We start from the raw sequence: 25,270 nt of genomic DNA on the forward strand, positions 1-25,270 counted from the left end.
TTCCCAGGCCACCCTCCACCCCTAGCCACTCCCATGCCACAAGAGATCACACATTTTGCTAGTAATGGTCCCTCAAAAATCTACATATACTATTTCTAGGTTTCATCACTAATTTTACCAAGATGGCTCTAGGGATGGGACAAATGAGGGGAAACAGTAGAGATGCAGAAAAATTTTGAACCAATTTTTCTTTCAAAATATATTTTCAAAACTAAGTTCTAAGTGTTTTGGTATCCAGTGAAGTGCTAAAGGATAGGCATGCCAAAGGAGGCTTCTTGACATTGAGGTGAGGGATCTCGCCTTGTCATTTCTTTGTTCAGGCATGAATCTATCATTTGCCACTTTTTGATGGAAACAAGCTCAGGGGACTTGCGGCTCTATCTTCACTCTCCAGGACAGAGCACATGAGAGACACTCAAGAAGTATTTATGAAATGAGGAAATGAATGGGTATTATGAGGCTGAATGCCTTAGGCACTGAGAGGGGCGTTACAGGGTATCCAATAGCACCATCCCTATCCACATAATGCTTTAAGAGTAAATACAGAATTAGAAACATACAAGCTAGCTATAACCAACCTGCAGTGGATGCACAGAAAAAGAGATTACTTCTACTATGGACAGGAAGGGGAGTGGCCAAGATGAGTTTGAATGGGAAGAATTTTGCCAGATAAAAGCAGGAGAGTGCATTCCACAGGGTAGCAAGAAGCAAAACTATAAACCACAGGTTACAGAGTTCCCATAAATGTTCTGTTCAATAAACTTTAAATTCTGCACTTCATTTTAGCTTCATTGTGCCTTCTATTTTCCCTGCCCCAGGTAGGGAAATAATTTCTCTTCACACTTGAGTTCAGGAAACCAACAAATGCACAGTAACTAAGTGGGAAAACATGGATTTGAATCCAGGCCTTCAGATACCAGAGCCTGTGATTCCAACCCCTAGATGATTTTCAGTGGGTGCTAATTAGCTTGTCCTGGGCTGGCACGTAAGGTGCAGATGTGGGGGAAGAGAGGCAAGAGGAGACTGAACACTGCAGGGTTATGATGGTGAAGGGAAGTGGGGGTTATCACTTTTTTTCTACTTTGAACTTCAGTACAGAAAGCATTTTTATACTTGAAATACAATAAAGTTCTTTGAATGGAATATTGTACAGAATAGTAAAACAGCATTGATTATTGACTGTTACTTTTACAAAGGTTCTTCATTCCCCTTTTTATATGCCTTTACTTCAAGTTTGACTCTGTAACTGCCTATTTCCAACACTGTGCTTTTTAATGATCTGGCTGAGATCATTAAGCAGAGTTCTTTTAAAATATCACTCAGCTGAAATGTGTTCTTATGTTTTCTGACCTAGAAGAATCTTTGTTTTTTAGAGCATAATTTGAGAACAATTTAATTGTAAAAATAAAACACATATCTCCAACAACATTAAGAAATACTGTGATCTACTGAAAGAAAATACATAACGAAGAGCCATGTATATTTTTTCCTCTAATATATTTTACTTTTTTAATTGAAGTATAATTAACATAGAATGTTATGTTAGTTTCAGGTGTACAACATCTTGATTCAACAATTCTATACATTGTTGAGTGCTCACCATAAGTATAGTCAACACCTGTCACCCAACAACATTATTACAATATTATTTATATTAGTCCCTAGGCTGTACTTTTCATTTCCTTCTTTATTTATTTGATAACTGTTTTTTTCATTTCCTTCACCAATTTCACCCATTTCCCCTACGTACTTCCCTTCTGGTAACTATCAGTTTGTACTCTGTATTTAAGAATCTGCTTTTTAAAAATTATTTGTTTCATTTTGTTTTTTAGATTCCACTTATAAGTTAAATCACATTGTATTTTTCTTCCCCTGACTTATTTTACTTAGCATAATACCTCCCTTCCATTCATGTTGTCACAAATGGCAAAATCTCATTCTTTAATGTGGCTAAGTAGTATTCTATTATAATATATATGGTATAATATATATGTGGTATAATATTACATTATACCAAAAATTCTTTATCCATTTATCTATCAGTGGACACTTGGGTTGCTTCATTTTACTGTCTATTAAAAATAACACTACAGTAATCATAGGGGTGTGTATATCTTTTTGAATTAATGTTTTGAATTGAATTTTCTTTGGATAAATACCCAGCAATGGAATTACTGGATCATATGGTATTTCTATGTTTAATTTTTTCAAAATAAAACTTCATATTGTTTTCCACAGTGGCTGCACCAATACACATTCCCATGAACAGATGCTTAAGGAAGGGTTCTTTTTTCTCTATCTCCTTGTCAATACTTGTTATTTTTTGTCTCTTTGATGACAAGTGTAAGGTGATCTCTCATTGTGGGTTTTTTTTTTTTAAGATTTTATTTATTTAATTGACAGAGATCACAAGTAGGCAGAGAGGCAGGCAGAGAGAGAGAGAGGAAGGGAAGCAGGCTTCCTGCCAAGCAGAGAGCCCCATGCAGGGCTTGATCCCAGGGTCCTGGGATCATGACCTGAACCAAAGGCAGAGAGGCTTTAACCCACTGAGCCACCCAGGCACCGCACATTGTGGTTTTGATTTGCATTTCCCTGGTGACGAGTGATGTTGAGCATCTTTTCATGTGTCTGTCAGCCATTTCTATATCTTCTTTGGAAAAATGTCTATTCAGTTCTTCTGCCCAGTTTATGATCAGATTTTTTTATGGTGTGAGTAGTATAAATTCTTTATGTATTTTGGATATATTAACCCCTTACCAGATATATTATCTGCAAATACCATATCCCATTTAGTAGGTTGCCTTTTTGTTTTGTTGCTGCTTTCCATCACTGTGCAAAAGCTTTTTATTTTAGTGTTGTTCCAATCAATTTATTTTTGATTTTGTTTCCCTTGCCTGAGGAGACATATCTAGAATAATGTGGCTAAGGCCAATGTCAAAGAAATTACTGCCTATGTTTTCTCCTAGGATTTTTATGGTTTCAGGTCTTACATTTAGGTGTTTAATCCATTTTGAGTTTATTTTTGTGTATGAGTGTAAGAAAGTAGTCCATTTTCATTCTTTGGCATGTAGCTGTCCAGTTTCCCAAGCACCATTTATTGAAGAGACTGTTTTATCCCCAGTGTATATTCTTGCCTCCTTTGTCATAGATTAATTGACCATATAAGCATGGGTTTAGTTCCAGGAAGAAAGAGCCATGTGTGTTTAAGAGTGGAAGAGGATATGACATAAGGAAATGTTTCAAATGAGTAGTAATGTGTATCAACTGGGCATAACGTGGTTTTAATTGAGAGTTAAAGATTACATGAAAAAGTTTTAATAGTAGCATGCCCACTGCAACAAGTCATTTTGCTCTTTCCACTTATGCTTAACAGTTTTTTAAGGTTAACTACTATTGATATCACAATTGAAAATCATTAGTATTTTCTCATCTCTGTTGCAGAGATGAAAATGTTATTCCACACCTTGAGTTGTCTGGTTAGAGAAAATAAAGCAAAACAAAAACAAAGGAAATATTTTCATTCCACCTCTTGCTATTTCCAGAAGCTATACACATGAGAAACAATCACAAAGGAAATAGAGCTGTAGAATAATAGAGTCACAGGGGGCCCTAGAGATCAGTAACAACTTCTAGTTTAATTTACCAGTGGTTGTGATGGTTAATTTTTATTTTATTTAATTAATTTATTTATTTTTAAAGATTTTATTTATTTATTTGACATACAGAGATCACAAGTAGGCAGAGAGGCAGACCGGGGCGGGGGGGCAGGCTCTCTGCCAAACAGAGAGCCTGATGTGGGGCTCGATCCCAGGACCCTGAGATCAAGACCTGAGCCAAAGTCAGCGGCTTCACCCACTGAGCCACCCAGGCACCCCTTGATGGTTAATTTTATGTGTCAGCTTGGTTAGACTATGATGCCCAGTAGTTTATTCAAACACTAGTCTAGATGTTGCTGTAAAGATCCTTGTGGATGTGATCAGCATATGTAGTTATTTATTTTATTTATATGTAGTTATTAGGCTTTGAGTCAAAGCACATCATTTTCTATAATGTTACTGGACCTCATCTAATCAGTCAAAGGTCTTGAGAACTGGGACAGGTTTCCTAAAGAATTCCTATTCAAGACTGCAATATAGAAGTCCTACCAGATTTCCCAATTCACTGGTTGCCTTTCAGGTTTTCCAGCTCTTACAATCACATGAGCCAGTTCCTTAAAATAAATCTGTCTCTTCCTCCTCCCTTCCCTTTTTTCCACCTTTCTCCTTCCTTCACTGCCCCCATATATATTTAGGAACATAAATATATGTAATATATATATTTATATTTTATATTATATTTTACTTCTATTATATAAACTTTATATGAATAATAATGTATTTATATTTATTATATAGTTATTTATATTTTATATATAAATATAGAATATACTTTATGTATAATAATATATATTATATATAGTTCTCTAGAGAACTATGACTAATACAGTGGGATAACTAAAGCTTAGTGAAATTACATGAATTTCTTAATGTCATTTAATAAGTGATGGCAGAGCTGGTAATAGAAAGATGGGAAAACTGGGTCATAAAATTGCCTAAAATATTGATTATAAGACTAGGAAAGAAATTCAGAACTATGAACTTTTAACCCTGTGTTTTCTGGTGGATTACAAGTTAAGAAATGTGAAATTTTATGCAAAACCAACATATTAAAAATTCTGAAATTTAAAGCAGATAAAACAGGAGGGGGATTATTTATTTCACCAAAAGGTACAGTGTACAATTCTTTTTTAATATATAATTTAAATTCAATTAGCCAACATATAGTACATCATTAATCTCAGATATAGTGTTCAACAATTCATCAGTTGCCTAGAACACCCAGTGTTCGTCATATCACATGTCCTCCTTAGTGCTCATCACCCAATTAACTCATTTTCCCATACATCTCCCCTCCATCAACCCTCAGTTTGTTTCCTATAGTTAAGAGTTTCTCATGGTTTTTCTCTCTCTCTGATGACTTCCCATTCTTTTTTTGCTCTCTTCCCCTATGATTCTCTGTGCTGTTTCCTATATTCCACATGTGAGTGAAGCCATGTGATAACTGTCCTTCCTTGATCGACTTATTTTACTCAATGTAATACCCTCCAGTTCCATCCATGTCGATGTAAATGGTAAGTATTCATCCTTTCTGATGGCTGAGTAATATTTCATTGTATATATGTATACCACATCTTCTTTATCCATTCGTCTGTTGATGGACATCTCAGCTCTTTTCACAGTTTGGCTATTGTGGACATGGCTGGTATATACACTGGGGTGCAGGTGCCCCTTCAGATCACTACATTTGTATCTTCGCAGTAAATACCTCTAGTGCAGCTGATGGGTCATAGGGTAGTTCTATTTAACTTCTTGAGGAACCTCCATACTGTTTTCCAGAGTGGCTGCACTAGCTTTCATTCCCACCCACAGTGTAAGAGGGTTCCCCTTTCTCTGCATCCTCATACAGTTCTTTATAAAGACAACTTTCCTCAACACTTAAAGTAAGTGGCTTCATTAAAAAAAAATAATAAGAAGAAAGCTTAGAGGCACCTGGGAGGTTCAATTGGTTAAGCGACTGCCTTCGGCTCAGGTCATGATCCCAGCTTCCTGGGACAAGAGCCTCTAATCAGGCTCCCTGCTCAGCGGGAAGCCTGCATCTCCCTCTGCCTGCTGCTCCTCTTGCTTGTATACTCTGTCTCTCTCTTTCTGTCAAATAAATAAATAAATAAAATCTTAAAAAATAAAAAAGCTTTGTAACCTTTGAGAGACATATAAGTTCAACATACTTGAACAGGGCATGTTTTTAAAGTGTATCTTATTAAAAAAATATTCCCAAGATCTAATAATTACTTCATTCTCCTGAAGATGAATGCTCTGTGTGGATAGAAAGGATAATGAAGGAAATAAACATACGTTATCTTAATAAACAGAAATCTTGCATTTTGTATGATGCTTTGCTGATAACAAAGCTCTTCATATACACTCCTTCATGGAAGCTTCGCCACAAATCTCTGAGTTATTATCTACATTTTATAATGGAGATAACCTGGGCTAAAAGAACTAGAAGACTTGCCCAAACTATTTAGACAGAGCAACTGATTCCCAGATCTGAGTTCTCTCCTTGGGGCCTTGCCATAATGCCGACAGAGCACCAGCATTATTCAGAAGGGTGGTATTTGTAGGTCTCTTGACCTAGCATCTTATCGGGAACTAAATTTTCACTCTAATCAAAAGGATTTGTGGGCTCCTACTGGGCTCTCAAGAATATTAAGATTTATCTTAGGAAAAAGAATCCTGGGACAGGTCTTTCTTATTCTGAAAGATAACCCTAACTTGTTCTCTTGAACCCTAACTTATTCTAGGAAGCAATGGAAAATTTGATCACTAAGGATGAGGATCAATCTCCTCTCTCCATCTTTCTCACAGTGTACCGCATTTGGAGTAAATACTCTGTGGGCTCTGCATCTTCTTATAATAAGCAAGCATTAGTTGTGGTTTTGGGTGCTGTGTGGTTTACTGAAGTGAAATGATCATTCCCAGCTTTTCTAGCTCTCTCTCCTACCTTGTTCTCATTTCTCCAACCTGAAAGCATCAGCTTTAAGAACAGGATTTACATACCACTGCATCTACATTCTTTGGGTTGCAACGACTTAACATATTTTGAGTGCATTGCTTGTACGTTCCTCAGGGCACCCCTGGACTCATCATATTTGTAAAACTGGATTTCTCTTCTCTTCTCATCTGAGAGCAGGTGGACCAAGACAGTTCTTTGGAGGCTCAATGACTGATTTCTCCTGAGAGAGACACATCTCTCTAGTCTGCCAAGGAATGAAAAGTCAGACAATCGCATAAATCATTTTGAATGTTGCCAAATAAATTCCACCAACTGCTACTGACAATAATTACAGTATGTCACTGGGAAATGTGGTTTTCTTCTAGCATCGGGCTTTAGCCATGTCCTGAGTGCCATGAAAACGACACAGGCAGCTCTCTCCATAGCAATAACCGATTTCTCACGATCCAGGAAAGGAAGGGGTTGAAGTGCTTCTTTACCTTGAAATGTCTGGAACAAGATACCAGGGAATAAATAGGAACCACTAGAATTTACGGCTCTTTGCTTAAAGCACACTTGTCAACTACTCCAAAAATTAGGCGAACTGGTGATTAAAGACCACCATTTTGTTATAAGCAGGGCTGTGGGCTCTGGCCGAGGAGAGGCACAACCTGTTGTAGCTTACCAAAAGGAAAGCTCTTTGGTAAGAATGGAAAGTCCTGAAAGCCAGTATGAGAGTCTGCTCCCTGGGAGGCGATAGCATCCCAAGTCTACTAGGATTTTAGGTTCTACCCCAAGGCTGGCTTTCATACAAATAGGACCGGGAAGTCACATCAAAGGGCCGAGCACAGCCATGGGCAAAGCAGCTGGGTGAACCAAGTTAGAAAGAAGACAAGGAAAGCTGCAGAATGGCGAGAAAAGGCAGAGACGCAGAGGAGGGATAAGACGGGAGGAGGGAGTCGAGGAGGGAGGGGAGAGAGGAGAAAGCCGAGCGCGGACGTCAGGAACAAAAGCTCCAGCGGAGTCTGGCGGAGGCACTAGGGGAGCATGGGGTGTTTTGAATAATTATTAAAATTAGCATGTGTCTGCGCCATCCTGTGGGTGTGGCGCAGAGCGGAGTGTAAACTCCAGCGGGGCCGGAGCAAACATTGGATTAGCGGCAGCAGCGGGCCAGCCTGCCGAGGAGTGCGGGGACCAGCGCGTGGCACGCCGACCGGCACGATGGCCTCGTCTCAGGGGAAGAACGAGCTGAAATTCGCCGACTGGATGGCAACTCTGCCGGAGAGCATCCACAGCATCCCCCTCACCAATTTAGCCATCCCAGGTAGGTGCGCGGAGGCTGCCGACGGGGCGCTCCACCTGCCCCGCCCTGCATTATCTGCCGCGAAGTGGGAACTTGCCACGCTGCCCGAGGGAGGGAAACTCGTCCCCAGGGGTGGGTCTCCGGCCAGGCGAGCGCGTGCCTGCGAGCCTCGGCCCTCTGGCGTTTTGCAGACCTCTGGGGACCGTGGCGCGGCGAGTCAAGGTGACTGCTGTTGCGCTGGGCTTGGGAAGCAAGCAGGCTGCACGAGAGGGCTGGGGCAGGGGGAAGCCTCGGCTCTAGGATCCGCCTTGCGCCCCCTCCCACGGTTCTCCTCGCGGACTTGTGGGGGTGGGGTGGGCGGGGGCGATTTCTCGGACTGTGGGGTGACCGAGCGCGGTGAGCGCGAGCCGGTGTCCTGAGGGCTCGGCCCCGGCTCGTGGACCTCCGACTCCATCCCTGCCACGGAATGGAGCGGATTTGGTAGATTTCTCGGTTAGAACCTACCCGAGTCGTTAATATTCGTCCCCAGTCTCCTTTAAAGAGACAAAGCGCTTCCCTAAGAGCGAGGAAAGTTCAGGGACCTGCGGCGGCGCGATCGCTGCCCTTGACCGCGAGCTGAAGGGAGCGAGGGGAGGAGGGCGCCGCTTCCCGGTCTGCCGGGTGGTCACCGTCTGGATTCTGTTTCAAGTGCGGGTGGCGGCGTGCAGCGCCGGGGTCAGGAAAGCAAACCCTTGCGGACCGTGCGTCTGTTGCTCGGGACAGAAGCCCGGCGGCGGAGGGGTGGGATTCGCAGGCAAACCAAAGGGAAAAGGGGAGCACGCGAGTGTCCAGACAGCCTAGAAGGGAGGAAATCCGGGCAAAGCGAGGAAGAGACGCGAGGGACCCCATCCAGAAGCTTCAGCATGGCGCGCGGGGCTCAGATCAGAGGACTAGCCAGGCTTCCTGGGCAGGAGCGTGCAGTAGCCCCTAGCTCAGGTGTGCAGAAGAGACGGAGTACTATGGTGACAGCTGGGGACACGGCCAGACTTCGTTACCAATTTGACGTTTCACTTGGGTTGAGGGTGCAGATGCCTGATTTTCCCAGGAGCCGGCCAGAGGGCAATTTACCCACGGGTAGTCCACCCCCCCGCCTCGAGCTCAGCCCTGTTATCAAGTTCAACCTTTTGGTCTGTCTCCTCTTGATCTACCCCATCCAGCGCCCCCTCTCAGCCACTGGAGGAAAGCATAATAAAGAGGAAAGGGGAGAAAAAAAAAAGGAAGAGAGGGGTTCCTTTGAAAAAATCCCAACAGGTTCTAACCAGCAGCTCTGGAACTGATCAGTAACCTAAGTCAATGGTCATTAGTCAGGTGGGTGTTTGGCTGCTATGACAGGCACAGGCTGCACTCAGCACCAAAACCTGAAGGAAGGGTTTTTCTCCTTATGCCCTTCCTCAAGAGGTAGCTTCCCAAGAGCCCAGGTGTCTCTGAGGAAAAGAACAACCCAGCTTCTCCACTGTGCGCTTAGCCCTGCTACCTGGGTGAGCCTAGGGATTGCTCTTTTGAAGAAGACAGTAGAAAGTACACAACTTTGTTGGCAAAATCTCGCTTTCACTTCCACAGGCGTTCCTTTCCTCTTTGCTTCCTTTTTATTTGGTTTTACACAGTTGCTTTCATACAGTCTCACCTGAACACTTCCGTACATGTAGGAAGTAATCAAGGCAAGGACTCTGATGCCGGCCTTCTGATGGGTGACTTGCCAGATACACAGGGAGTTAAAAAGCCCAAGTTCACATTGCTAGTTATGAGGGATAGTAGGATACTATGTCAGAGTCTACATTACATTTCTGTAATTCTTTACTTTTCAAAGCCCTAGTATGGACACCAGATCAGAGAACTCTTCCCCAAACCTCATCAAGGAGCAGTGCTGGTACTATTAACTCCATTTCATAGATATAAAAACTGCAGCTCGGTGAAGGCCAATAATTTACTCCCAGAGCAGTGATCTGACCCCTAAAGTGGTCCTTAGAGAAAGTATCCTAGAAATTTTTGAGAGAAATGCTTTGGGCTTTGTATCTGGATGGCTCAGTAGCAACAGCTACTAATCAGGGTAAGGGGACAAGGAACTAGGCATTAATAGGACACAGGACAATTTTCCTTTTTTCAAGTGAAAACCCAAGGTCAGAGACTGATACTCTGCTTGTCTTCCTGTGGAGGCGTAGGGGGTAAGATTGGGAGGCTTTGCATGGGATCCGTTTTGAGTGTAATACGAAGAGGGGTTGTGGCATTGGACGCAGTGGGGATTTTCACTGCTTTCTCAGCCCTTCTTAATATGATTCTCAAAGTGAACCCCCTGCAAAGCCACGCATTCTTATCCCCAATACTTCTAAGAAGAAGAAGAAGAAGAAAAAAAAAAGATGTTTTACCAACTCCACACCCCTGAATTCCCCCCATGCTTTTGTAAAGTTGGTTTGGTAGATCCATGTATATAAATCTAGGTGTTAAAATGGGTTTGGTACTTTTCTGCATTACTCAACTCTAAGAATTTTCGGAGGAAATAAGACATTCAAACTTTGATAGAGAAGACTAATTGGAGACTATTAAACACTAATGGAATAATTGCCTTAAAATCATGCTAATAGCTTCCTGGCTGCTACATGTTTACTTGGCCAGTTGCTACAGCTTGAATTAAGTAATTATCTCCACCATTTAAAACCACTCCTGATGCGCCATACAAGCGTTTCTGTGGAAGGCAATGACTGCTCCGTCATCCTCAAAGTTCAGGTTTTTCTTAGGTGAAGCAACTGGGGAGTGAAGAGCCGCTTAATTAAGAGGCCACCCACTTGGGGCAACTGACCCGGATCACCCAGGGCTAGTGCAAGGAACAACAGAACAAGGTGTAGGTGTGTGACACTCCCCACCGCGAGTGCCTTTCTGGCTTCTCTAAACATTTCTCAAGTGTCTGCATCTTCAGTGCTTTCAGAACCAAATTGCTTAGTGGCTGTTTGCATTTAAATAGTCCCATGATTTGATATTGACCGGCCTAACTAGTTGCTAGTAATCTGTATTAGTAGTTTTACTTCCAGTTTACCTTTCAAAGGCATGGTGCTGTCGGAATACATTGACAGGTGCTCAGATTCTCACCTCATTCATCATTTCTTCCTGTCTCTAATGACGCCAAGCGGAATTTTCATTCATACATGTTTTTTTTTAAACAATATCCTGGCATTTGGGGTTATGAGTGATGCTTCCTGTCACTGCAGGCAGGTGAGAGAGAATAAAGAGAAATGGAAGCAGGAAGACAAATGGTGAAATTCAGGTGAAAGCGAGTCTGATGAATTTCTGACACCTTTGCAGAAGAGTTCTAACCTTACAATCATGGCGTCTCCAGAACCACAGTGAAGAGATGCATCGTGGGAGTAAGCAAGCTTTTTGCTTGATCTGGGTAGGGTGTTGGTGATCTGGGTCTAAGAGAGGGAGTCATTCTGTCCAAAATCTTTCAGATTTTGGGAGGGTTTTTAATTCCACGGATGGTTCTGCCATACATATTCTGATAGCGTGATGAAAATCTTCACATAATACAGCAAACTGACCATGTAATAATGAAAGATTGGCCAAAATACTGTGGTATTGGAACTCAGAGAGAGTGTATGTTTCCTTAGTGTTGGAGTTCACGGAAGGCCGAGACCTCCAGCTGACCCTAACTATGGACCCCAGCAATCAGTCTCCTCATGCCCTTCCCTTTCCTTGGAACATACTTTCTACCCACTGTCCCACAGTTGGAGCTCTTTCAAGGATGCTTGCCCCAAGAGAGTAATTCCTTATTAAGACCATTTGGTGGTACACGTGACTGAACCCAGGCAAGGTCTCTCTATATAAAGTCTTAAGATTCCCGTTGGTGAGTGTGAAGATCTACTCTTCCTGTAGCCACCCCAAACAAGCCTCATATATAGGTTCTCTTGCTTATGAAATGTGCCACCTATCAGCCTGGGGTGGCCTGCTTCTTTCTTTAGTCTCTTCATGATCTCTGTGTACAGGGGTTAGTTTTCGAGCAGACACTTAAATAGGAATTGTTGATAGTGCTTTAGACAAGGAATACAGAAATGCTTTGGAAATCAATCATGGTACCTGATGATTTTGTCCATTTCTTCCAGAAAATACCAATGGCAATGAAAAAGAGCAGTTTTACTTAGAGAAACTAGATGTTTATACAGCTCTGATTTCTGTGTTCTTGTGGCTGCTTTTATTGGTTTTTCCTTTCTTTCCTCACAACAGTCTCTTCTTGTTGCCAGTATTTCTGGAGCCAGCTGTCTTCTTCCTTTTCTTTGTAATTTACTGTTTCTATTTTGATTAGGTTGAGACCATCTAAAGGGCAAATCTATGATTGTGTCTCATTGTACAAATTTCTTTTAAAAAGCAGGGTTTGTTTTTGTGTGTGTGTGTGTTTTTTCCCCCATCATTTTAGTCAGGATGGCATTATGGAAGTTAATCTTTGAAAGCAATCAAAAAGAAACAAAATTGTTTAAGTTGAATACCTTTTTTTGTGTTGCCTTTCCATTTCCTGGTTTTGTGTTTGATTTTGCTAAAAAGGAAAAATTAAGTATCCGGAACATCATTTATTCTAGGACTTTCTCTTGATGAGTTGAACTGCATCACCACCTATTAAGATAAAGTGATACTGATGCCATTTTACAGCTTACAAAATGTGTTCTCATTTACAACCATGTTTTCTACATGTTGTATCAGTAAACCTCCAAGGCCTTGCTACTTAGAGTTGAACAAGGGGAGGTAGAAATGTATCTCAGATTCCACCTCTCAGACCAATTTAATCATAATCAGCCTTTAACAAGAACCCGAGGTGACTTATGTACACGTTTAAAGTTGGAAAAACACTGCTTTAGGGTAGTTCTAAGGGGATCCTTTATGTAAGTGGCAGAGCCAAATTTAAATATACATCTTTGACTAAGCTCTTTCTTTTGGACCATGCAGTCTATTTATGAGTGTTCAAAATTATAATCAGGCTTAGAGCCAGAATGTAGGTATTTGACTCAAAGCTAATGGCCCAGGTTGGGAACATACTGATAACTCACATTATAGTTCATCATGCACCTTGAACATAAATGTGACTTAATTGCTACCTAACTGTTCAAATTAGGTCGCTGTGATAAATGTAAAACCGTTCCCCTCATTTCCTTAAAGTACTGCTATCAGCCATCAACAACACTTAAAATTGGCCCATTTGGAGATGCTAGTGGTCGCTAATGGCAATTTAGGAAACATCCCCCTGTTGCTTCTTTATCCATTTGGTCTCATTCTTTGTTGTGTTAAAGGCTCAGCTACTCTTGTATTTATGGGTTACTCTTGTATTTATGGGATTATGAGTCATTCAATTTATCTAAGAGCTAAATTTTTCAATATTACTCTTGAGTAAAAGTGGTATCACGAAGACAAAAATCAGCATCAGAAAGCCATCAAAAACAAAGGAGAAACAGTAAATTGTTTTTTTTTTCTATTAAAAGGGAAATGACCAACCTTGTCTGTATTTGCAAACCATGCTTCATTTATCTGAAGCATGGTTGACATGAAATAGAAATATAAATGTGGTATTAACAAACTTACTTGAATTTTAGTTATTGAACATAATCAGTGTTTCAAAACACTTGGCATTTAAAAAAAACCCTCAATTTGCTAAAATGAATAACATTATGTTTTTATGTTAGGCCTTACACACTTTACCCTTATGAAAATTTCTCATACCTTTACTTAGAGTTTCTCATATTTAATTCCAACCCCACCCAATCAAAATGGAAAGCATGAATTAGAAAGAAGAGGAATGAGGCTGTCGAGTGCCGTACATCAGCAGTGATATAGGGAATATTGATGAGGGAAGGCTAAGAAATGAAGACACAAGGACACAGAAGGTAGGTTTTCCTAAACCCTGCCATCCCAAAGCAAAATCAGAATCACGTTAGATTGTTTGTTTTCACCCTTCCCAAGCCCCTGTTTAAGGGACTTCCAAATAGTTCTAGAAATCTCCAGAGAAATTTTTAAGTATGTATTGTAAGCCAGTTTGGGGGACTACTACATACATGGTATCTGCCAAGTTTTGAGGAGTTATCACTTTTACTGATGGGACATCTAGAGGAACTGTGCTTCCATAACGTTTATACCTAAAATATCACTGCTCCTGGCAGTCCCACTAGGGCCTTTGCTATGTCTGCAGAGACCCAACACTGAGGATGTTAATGTGTCACAAGGGCCCTGGATTCCACTGTGGTCAAAGGCTCCCAGGGCTGGGTTCCCCACTGTAGAAGCTACAGGACCCACCTCTGCTGACCCCTCCTGCCATCAGTGCTAGAGTTATGATTGCCAACACTGACAGAACCCTTCAGTCTTTCTACCTAGGATGGATGTCAACAAAAGAGCTTTTTGAATTTATATTGATTCTTTTGTTGTTGTGCCCTTACCCTAGGACTCAGGTATGAGTTTATGAGGGCTGGACGGAGGATAATATGTAGACTAGACTTTCTTCTACACTCTACATTATTCTCAATTTTAGCCCACTCTCTGAGTGCACATGTGTGTATGTACACACATATAGTGTGTATTGACTTTAACTACTTTTCCAAGGAACTCATTTCCTCCCCAAACCCCCCGCCCCCCGCCCAGTAGGTAGACCTCTGGTAGGTGGGACCTAATTAATCCTAAAGAAACTGCAAGAAAGCAGTTGGGGTCCATATTGTTCCTGGTGAGCAGCCTTTTAGAGCATAAATAGAGCCAAATAAACGGACACACCTAAAGTAATTGCTAACACTTTCACTGTTTGAAAGCAGAATGGTGGAGTAAGAGATGTGCTCTGACCTTAAAGAAAATGTTAAATCTCATGCATATGTGTGTGTGTGTGTGTGTGTGTGTGTGTATATGTGTATATATATATATATATATATATATATATATGCTCACAGATTTTAACTATTGTTAATCAAAGGGGTCAGCTCTGTTAATCTAGAAGTTACTTATTACTACCAATGATGCCGCCTCTGACCTAAAAGCATTAGTTTGGGAAACTGGAGAACGTGTCCCTTTAATGGGTACTCAAGGAACTTCTAGACAGAAGCATTTGATACCTTCAAGAAGCTTATATATTCTCTTATTTCTCCTTCTTTGGGTGGATTAAGATCTAAGATTAGAGGACAGAAAAGTATCTAAATTATATATTCCAGAAGGCAGGGATGAGTGAGAGAGAAATTTACCATGCTTCAGATCGAATTCTGCTGCCAGAAGCTTTCTCTAGAGCCATATGCTTTTATTATGCTCTATTAAGAGAGGAAGATGGGTCAGGAAGAGGGGCAGGAGGAGACGGTTAAACATTCTTGAGAAGCAGCCAGGATTAGTCACCTCCGGAGACCAGGTACTGAAGCAGATGGCACACTGATTTGTTAGATATGCTCTTGTTGTGTCCCTATATTTCCTCACAGACCCTGGAAATGGACAGCTCTGTTACCACTTTATCTTAAATGCCAACTAATACTATGTTTCACATAGAATTCTTTCCTGTGAGTTAATTCACAGGAAGCAGCCATGTTTATCCTTAGTCAATGTTACAAATGACGAGTGTTCCTTGACTCACTTGGGGAATTTATTTTATGAAGAAAAGTGGACTATGACGAATGGCAATTCTAGTGGCCTGCTAGGCTTTCCTGGAAGTCTCCTCTGGCTTGTGGGGTGGTGAGGAGGAAGATGTACTCAAAGGTATCCTAACGAATGGGAACTTCTCTCAGTGCATGTCTCAGGCCACATTCCCCTGTGGAGGAAGGAGGACAAAGAGGAAAAGGAAGACCAGGGCTGTCTTTAGCAGAGTTAGCTCTCAACACACTCCTGCCGTGTCCTGCTCTGGGCCTTTCTCCAGGGGAGCGGGTGGGGAAGGTGGTCAAGGGGTTGTAAAAATACTGACTTGAAGGTTGCTAGAAGGGAAGGCTACAGAACTAAGTTTTTCTTAGTCCTTATCACCCCCCCCCCCCACACACACACCCTTGTCCTTATTTCTCTTCATATCTGCTCCAATTCTTGGGTCTGGCATTTGAGTCCCAGTCTTGAAAATGTCCTTAATTCTCTTATCTCACTCTTTTTTGTTCTGCTTACCTGGAAAAACTTCAACTCCATCAACCCGTATTTTTTTTTTTTTTAAACCTATTCCAATCCCAGAAAACTTCAGTAGCTAAACATTACTGGGGTTGGGGTGGGGGTCAAGAAATTACACAACCTGGATGTCTCAATTCACTTGAAGTTTCTGACCATATATCTTATTTCCTATCTCCAGTAAATTCATTTTCCCGTTCTCTGAGACGACATTTTCGTCTCTTTTCCTCCTCATATCGGCACTTCCTTCTCACCTCACTCTGCACTTATGGGCTCACTTTATATTTTATATATATAAAAAAATTCATCCAGAGAAGAACTTCCTCATTTTCCCACTATTAACCCAGCAACTTACCTGCAACAATTCCTGCATTTTCTTTATGTAGGAGAAATTCCTGAATCTGCCCCTCCCTAAGTCCACCTTCTGTACTTGTGGTGTGGATCCCATTCACTCAAATCTCCTCAGCGTTTACTCCCCAATTCATCCCCTGTCTCTCCGGTGTCACTATTTTTCTCTGCCTCTGCTGGATCACTCTAGTCCGTACACAAACATATTATTATTGCCTGTTTAAAAAAAAAAAAAAAGCCCTCTGGCTCCACACCAGCCTTTCTCTCTACTGTAGCAGTTCTCTGTGATGGCTATAAAAACTATCTTGTCTTGAAATTATTTCCTCTGGCCTGTGCTAATCTCATTATTTCCTTACCATGGCACTAAAATTGTTTTTATCAAGGTTGCTAGTGATCTGTATTTTGCTGAAGTTAATGGTTAATTCTTTATCATCTTATTTGATCTTTCAGCATCATTTGATGTGTATGACTACACTTCAGTTTTTAAACATGCTCTTCCTTTAACTTTTTATGACGCTTTTTAAAATATTGTGCGAAAAAACATAGCACGAGATTTACTTTTTTTAAGTGTACAGTATTATTAGCTATAAGTATAGGGGTGTATAGCATATTTCTGGGATGTTTTCATCTTGCATGACTGAAGCTTTATATCCAACAAATAACAGTTTTTCCTTTCCTCCTCCCACCAGCCCCTGGCAACCACCATTCTACTTTTTGCTTTTATGAATTTGACTATTGCATGTAATACTTATCCTTCTGTAACTGGCTTATTTCACTTATCATAATGTCCTCAAGGTTCATTCATGTTGTAGCATATGACTGTTTTCCTTCTTCATGGCTAAATACTATTCCATTATATGTATATTTCACATTGTGTTTATCTGTTTGTCCATTGATGGACATTTAGGTTGTTTCTATATCTTGGCTGTTGTGATAATGCTACAATGAACCCAGGAGTGCTAATAGCTCTTTGATACCCATATTTCGGGTTTTTTTTGGGGGGGATAAATACCCAAATATGGAACTATAAGGTCATAAAGTAGTTCTGTTTTTATTTTTTGAGGAACTGCCATATTATTTTCCTAAGCACCTGCATCATTTTACAATCTCACCAGTAATAAACAGGGGTTCTGATTTCTCCACATCTTAACTAACACTTGCTTTCTGTTATTGTCTTTGATAATGACCATTCTAACTGGTATGAGGTATTCTCTCATTGCAGTTGTGATTTTTAATTTCCATGATAACTACTGATTTTGAACATCTTTTCATATACCTGTTGGCTATTTGTATGTCTTTTTTTTTTTTTTTGAGAGATGTCTATTCAAGATTTTTGCCATTTTTTCATTGAGTTATTTGGTATTTTGCTATTTGGTTATAGGAATTAATTATGTGTTGGAAATCAATCCCTTGCAGATATATGGTTTGAAAATACTTTCTCCCATTTCATGGTTGCCTTTTTATTCTTTTGATTGCTTGATTGCTTTCTTGCTGTGTGGAAGTTTTTTAGCTTGTGGTCCCACTTTTCTGTTTTCCTTCTATTGTCTGTGCTCTTGGTCTCTTATACCAGAAATTGTTGCCAAGCCCAATGTCCAGAAACCTTTCCCCCATGTTTTCTTCTAAGAGCTCTACTCTTTCAGATCTCATATTTAAATCTTTAATTCACTTTGAATTAATTTTTGTACATGGTGTGAGATAAGGGTCCAGTTTCGTTCTCTCGACTGTAGATATCAAGTTTTCCCAATACAGTTATTAAAGAGCCTATCCTTTCATCCTTGTCAACCTTGTCAAAGGTAAGTTGACTGTATATGTGTAGGTTTATTTCTGGGCTCTCATTTTGTTCTGTGGATCTATGTGTCTGTCTTTATACTAGTACCATACTGTTTTGTTTACTGTAGATTTGTAATATGTTTTAAAACATGAAGTGTGAGTCCTCCAGCTTTGTTCTTTTTTCTCAAGATAATTTTTGCTATTTGGGTTTTGTGTGTGTGTGTGTATGTGTGGGGTTTCCTATGAATTTTAGAGTTATTTTTTCTGTTTCCATTAAAAAAATAATTGGGATTTTGATGGAGATCTCAGTGAATCTGTAGATCAATTCAGGCAGTCTGGACATTAGAATATTGTCTTCCATCCATAAACAGGGGATGTCTTTCCATTTATGTGACTCTTCAGTCTGTTTCACACAGTTTTCTGAGTACAAATCTTTTACTTCCTTGGTTAAGTTTATTGCTAAATATTTTATTCTTTTTAATGCTGTTATATGAGATTGCTTTTTTAAATTTCCTCTTTGGATAGTTTATTTTTAGCATATAGATATGAGACTGATTTTTGCATGTTGATTTTTGTATCCTGCAAATTTATTAACTGCGTTTATTTGAACAGTTTGTGTTTGTATATAATCTTTAGGATCTTCTACATATTAGATCATATCATCTACAAGCTGAAATCATTTTAGTTCTTTCTTTCCTATTTGAATGTCTTATTTTTCTTGCTTAATTGCTGTGTCTAGGTCCAGTACTATGTTGAATAGAAATGGTAAAAGTGGGCATCCTTGCTTTGTGCCTAAGAACTTTTAGCTTTGAGTATATTTTCATGGACATTCCATATATGACCTGTTTAATGTTAAAGTCATCCCTTTCTATTCCCAGTCTGCTGAGTGTTTTTAACATGAAAGCATGTTGAGTTTTTATCAAATGCTTTTGCATTTGTTAAAATAATCATGTATTTTTTATCTTTTATTCTGTTAATGTGATGTATCACATTGATTTTTTAAAATATTTTTCTTAATATCATACTATCTTTGCACTCTTGGGTTAAATCTCACTTGACCATGGTGTATGATTCTTTTAATGTGCTGCTAAATTTGGTTTGCTACTGTTTTTTTGAGGAGTTTTGCATCTTTAATTCATCAGGGATATTGGCCTGTAATTTTATTATCTTGTAGTGTTTTTGTCTGGCTTTGGCATCAGAGTAATGTTGGCCTCACAAGATGAGTTTGGAAGTGTTACTGCCTCAATTTTTTTGGGAGAGTTTAAGGAAGACTGGTGTTAATTCTTTAAATGTTTTGTAGAATTCAGCAGTGAAGCAATCTGATATCTGGCTTTTCTTTGTTCAGAGGTTTTGACTACTGTTTTAATCTCCTATAGTTATAGATTTGTTCAGATTTTCTCTCTCTTCATGATTCAGTTTTGGTCAAGTGTCAAGTGTTTCTAGGAATTTATCCATTTTATTCTAGGTTATACAGTTTAGCGTATAATTTTTCATATTAGACTTTTTAAGTCCTTTTTATTTCTGTGGTCTCAATTGTAATGTCTCCTTTTTCATTTCTGATTTCATTTTTTTAAGTCTCCTCTTTTTTCTTATTTAGTCTTCCTAAAGTCTTGTCATTTTTCTTTTTTACATTTTCAAGAATCCAACTCTTAGTTTTGTTTTCTATTTTTCTATTCTCAATTTCATTGATTTACTCTCTAATCTTTATTATTTCCTTTCTCTTACTAACTTTGGGCCAAATTTGTTTTTAGTTTCTTGAGGGTCTAGAATTATGTTGTTTGAGACTTCCTTCTTTTTTTAAAAAATATTTTATTTATTTGAGAGAGAGAGTGAGAGAGCACATGTGCATGTGGGGGAGGGACAGAGAAAGAGGGAGTAAGAGAATCTCAAGTAGGCTTCGTGCCCAACACATGAGCCTGATGTGGGGCTCGATCTTACAACCTAAGATCATGATCTGAGCTGAAATCAAGAGTGAGATGCTTAACCAACTGAGCCACCCAGGCATCCTAAGACTTCCTTTATTAATGAAGGAATTTGTTGCTCTAAATTTTCCTCTTAATAATGCTTTTGAGGTATCCCATATGTTTTGGTGTGGTGTCTTCAATTTCTTTTGTCCTGAGATATTTTCTTTTTCATTTTTTTAAAAGATTTATTCATTCATTTATTTGACAGAGAGAGAGAGAAGTAGACAGAGCAGCAGGCCGACAGAGAGGAAAAAGTAGGCTCCCCATTGAGCAGGGAGCCTGATGCAGGGCTCGATCCCAGGACCCTGAGATCATGACTTGAGCTGAAGGCAGACACTTAACCAACTGAGCCACCCAGCTGCCCCCCAAGATATTTTCTAATATCCATTTTAATTTCTTATTTGACCCAAATTAACCAAATTTCTTATTGGTTATTAAAGAGTGTATTGTTTCCATGTATTTGAGAATTTTTCAGTTTCATTTTACTGATTACTAGTTTTATTCCACTGTGGACAGAAAAAACACTTGATATGATTCTAATCTTTTAAATTCCCTGAGATCTATTTTGTGGCCTAAAATGTGATCTGTTGTGGAGAATGTTCTGTATGTGTTTAATAAGAATGTATATTCTGGGGGCATCTGGGTGGCTTAGTGGATTAAGCCTCTGCCTTCGGCTCAGGTCATGATCCCAGGGTCCTGGGATCAAGGCCCGCATCAGGCTCTCTGCTCAGAGGGAAGCCTGCTTCCTCCTCTCTCTCTCTCTACCCGCCTCTCTCCCTACTTGTGATCTCTGTCAAATAAATAAATAAAATATTAAGAAAAAAAAAAGAATGTGTATTCCGCTGCAATTGGATGGAATATTCTATATATGTCTGCTAGGTACATTTGGTCTATAGTGTTCAGGTTCTCTATTTCCTTATTGATCTCTATTTCCTTATTGATCTGGATGTTCTATCCATTCTCCAAAGTGGAGTATTGAAATTTCCTATTTATTTCTCTTTTCAGTTTTGTCAATATTTGTTTCATATATGTGGTACATGTATACTTTTATATATATAAATATGTATATGTATATGTATAATGTGTTAGGTACATGTATATTTATAATTTGTATATTTTCCCTGTGAATTGACCCTTTGTGGTTATATAATGTTTTTCTGTCTCTTGTGATAGTTTTTGACTTAAAGTCTCTTTTCATTGTTATAAGTATGGCTACCTCTGCTCTCTTTTAGTTACTATTTGTATGGAATATCTTTTTTGATCCTTTCATTTTCAGCCTATCTATGTCCTTAAATCTAAAGTGATTCTCTTTTTTTAACAACACATTAAAAGGATCATGCACCATTATCAAATGGGTTTTATTCCTGGAACGCAAAGATGGTTTAACATATTCAAATCAATAAATGTGATATGCCACATTAGTAGAATCAAGGATAAAAAATATTATTTGATGATTTATATATATAATATATATTTATTTTATATATGTTTATATATATAACATATTATATATATTTTTTCATCTCAATAGGTGCAGATCAATAGATGCAGATAAAGCTTTGACAAGCTCAATGCCATTTCATGATAAATTCTCTCACCAAGTTGGATATGTAAGGAACATACTTCAGCATAAAATAAAGACCATATATGATAAAACCATAGCTAACTTCATACTCAGTGGTGAAAGCTAAAAGCTTTTCCTCTAAAATTAGAAACAAGGGTGCCGCATTAACCATTCCTATTGAACCAAGTATGGAAGTGCTACCCATAGCAATTAGGTGGTAAAAAGAACTAAAAGGCATCCAAATCAGAAAAGAAGAATTGTGTGCAGATGACCTGCTCTTATATATGAGAAAATCCTAGTCTCAACTATAAACCTGCTAGAACTAATAAAAAAATTCAGTAAAATTGTAGCTTACAAAAATCAACATAGAAAAATCAGCTGCCTTTTATACATTAACACCAAAGTTTTTGAAAGAAATAAAGAAACAACTCCATTTATAATAGCACAAAAAGCCAATAAAATACTTAGGAACAAATCTAACCAAAGAGATGAAAGATTTGTACATTGAAAGCTATAAGACGTACATAAAAGAAATTGAAAAAGACAGATTAATGGAAAGGATAGTATTTTCAATAAATGATGTTGGGAAGACTGGTATTTGCATGAAAAAGAATGAAATTGGGCCTCTATCTTAATCATACACAAAGATTAGTTCAAAATGGATTAAAGACTGAAACGATAACACTCCTAGAAGAAAACATATGGAAAAAGTTTCTTGACAGTAGTCTTGGCAATGACTTTTTTGGATGTGACACCAGAAGTAGAAGAAGTAAAAGCAAAAATGAATAAAAACAGGACTACCTCAGACTAAAAAGCTTTTGCACAGCAGAAGAAATAATCAACAAAATGGGAGAAAATATTTTCAAACTGGATCTCTGATAAGGAGTGAATTTCCAAAATATAAGGAACTCATCTCAACTCAATAGCAAAAAAACGACCTGATTAAAAACTGGACAGAGGACAGTCTATGCAGATAGACATTTTCCAGAATAAACATACAAAGAGCCCACAGGTACATGAAAACATGTGCAAATTCACTAATCATCAGGGAAATGCAAATCAAAACCACAATGAACTATCCCTGAGTACCTATTAGAATGGCCATTATAAAAAATACAATTAACCTGGCTAGAGATTCTGGAGGCCTCTTAAACCATATTTGTGGATCTGTCTTCTCTGGGCTTGTCTTTGTAGATCCTTCACTAGAGGGCTTTGCTGGTTCCTTCCCGCCACCCTGCCAGCATCTCATAATCTTTCAGTCCCTTTCACATCTGTTATCATGCCACCCAGCTCTTTTTTGGTTCTCAGCAGTTCCGGGCATCAAGAATGTGCCGGTTCCCGTCAAGAGGCAAGCAAGGCAGTAATCAGTTCCTTGGGCAGTCCCTTGAAAAGTCAGAACGTTGGACACGTGCTCTGCTCTTCTCTACCCTCTGGGGGGAGAAGCTCCCAAGCCATATTAGTCTCTGTCTCTGGTATTGCCAGTCCTCTGGAGCAGCAACAAGCCATCCAGCTTTCTTGTATTCAGTGGCCCCCAGGCATTTCGAATGTGTTGGGTTTTCCATTAGGTCTCTGAGACCCATGAGGCAGAAGGCAGTTGTTGGGCTGCCGCTTCTCCCCTCGAAGTTGGAACATTAGAAATATTGTCCAGTCTTATCTTTCCCTCTTCAAGGAGAAGCTGGGGGTTTACTCTCAATCATGTGGCACTGTGTTGGGGGAGAGACTAAGGCAGGAACATGCCACAGATTTTCCTACCAGCTTCAATGCTGCACTCAAGTGGGATGCAGGAGCCTCTGAACTCGTGTCTCGATTTCCTACAAAGCAAATTAATTCATGTGTTCCTAAATTCGTGTCTCCATAGGGGGAAAAAGGCTTTGGGGCTTCCAATTTTGCCATCTTGCTGATATCACTATCTTATTTTTTCAACTTTACTGACTCTTTCCTTTAGGTCATCTTTGCTAGCTATGTCCTCCAGATTTCTTCTTTGATTTAGAGATTTGAATTGTCCTCCAGACTGTCACCAGTCTGCCTTCTTCCACTTCTAATGATGCCTTCTCCTCAGGATACATCCCCTGACCATGCTAGCCAATGCAGCTTATCTCTATCTTCATAATTTTTCCAACAATTGCTTGATCTAGCCTCTTCATAGTGCTTTTAGTAACAATTAACTCCTTTAGTTATGTATTTATTGTGTGTCAACTGCATATTATACAAGCTTCTCAAGAACAAGACCTTGTCAATCTTTCCAAATACCCAGAGTATGTCTGGGCTACAGTCAGTGTGCAATAAATGTTTGTTGACTAATAAAAGATGGTATAGAGGGGGTTTGATTTTGTACAAAGACCTCTCTGTTCAGTTGATTTGAGAATAAGGCAACCCAACAAAAGTATTCAAGGCAGATCCATTATTTGAATTCCTTATAAAGTACTGACCCAAACCAGGTTAATTTCAACAAAAAAATGATCTCCATGAACACTAGTTAAGATTAACACTAGTTAAGATTATACTGCACAATCCAGTGTTCTGTGAATAAGACACATGACAATTGAACAAAGTGAAGTAGAAATGTGTTTTATATGGCAATTTATGAAACTATGTGTTCAACCGGTTTTCTTCTATTTTTATATACTAAGTTGATTGGTTATAATAAAGACTTCGAAGAAATATCAGATTGGACTGTGACTTTAGGAAAAAAATAGCTGTGCTATCCTTAGTACTGCTCAGGTTTCTGAGTTTTGTATTCTAATCGCCTAGAAGTCGTTCACGAAAATATGACCTGTATAATAACATATTTAACCAAAATATAGTAGTAATACTATATTCCACAATCTTTGAATATTTTATCCCTTATTAGCCTCCATAAGAAATTTCTATTAAAATACAACAAAAGTATTCAGGATAGCTACAAGGCAAAAAAGGAGGATCCAAATAGAAACCGATATAACAGATTTTAAATGCCATGTGCAGAAGATGTCAGAGCTGGCATTTAATTTCAGAAATGTGTCAGCATGACTGAAGTCCAGAAAAGGCAGAGACTGAAACAAACAAGACAATACCAAGATCTCTCCTCACCATGCCTGGAGCTAAAAGTAGTACAAGAGAGCCTAAAACATTGCTTGGGACAGATCATGTAAAATTAGCAAATGATAACAAGAAATAACCATTCCCTAGTTCAGGCAAAAGATAGTTTAAAAATTCAAGTTCTGGCTTCAAGTGCCTGGGTTTACACCCTGGCTTTGTCATTTATTAACTCTGTGAATTTGGGATAATTATTTAATCTCTCTCTCTTTTCCAGGTTAGTTTCCTCCTCTAAAAAGTACAATAGGTTGAGTACTTTATAGATATAGTATTTCTTGTGCATGGAAATGTTTTCAAGTGTGTTCAAACTTTTATGCCAAGGCAATATGTATCTCCATGTACTAAGGGAAAAAAAACCAGACAAAATATTAGAGAAGTAAACAGTCATTTCTAGAGATTGTAGAAATTGAAGTATAAAGACATGTAAATATCACAGTTTCCAAAAGAGGAAAAATGGATCCCAGCAACTTTACATGGTAAGATGAATGGTTTGTGGGTAATTAAAAAGGACGTGACAAGGGTTGCTTGGGGGGCTCAGAT

The 25,270-nt window shown here is 39.1% G+C and overlaps 1 protein-coding gene across 2 annotated transcripts in view; it reads left to right on the forward strand.

Moving 5' to 3' along the window:
• The window catches only part of PLCXD3 (phosphatidylinositol specific phospholipase C X domain containing 3), a 277,089-nt gene that overhangs the window by 95,268 nt on the left and 156,551 nt on the right, over nucleotides 1-25,270 (forward strand). The window contains exons 1-2 of one of the 2 annotated variants that reach the window (XM_032337508.1): nucleotides 5,771-6,945; nucleotides 7,704-7,915. In XM_032337508.1, coding sequence (XP_032193399.1) covers nucleotides 7,813-7,915 — 103 coding nt within the window. In that variant the 5' untranslated portion in view covers nucleotides 5,771-6,945; nucleotides 7,704-7,812. Of the gene's footprint in view, nucleotides 1-5,770; nucleotides 6,946-7,703; nucleotides 7,916-25,270 lie in introns of those variants that run through there. The other variant, XM_032337507.1, reaches the window with a different exon arrangement.

The sequence above is a fragment of the Mustela erminea genome, chromosome 3 (assembly GCF_009829155.1).
Source record: "Mustela erminea isolate mMusErm1 chromosome 3, mMusErm1.Pri, whole genome shotgun sequence".
In the NCBI taxonomy this organism is placed as follows: domain Eukaryota; kingdom Metazoa; phylum Chordata; class Mammalia; order Carnivora; family Mustelidae; genus Mustela; species Mustela erminea.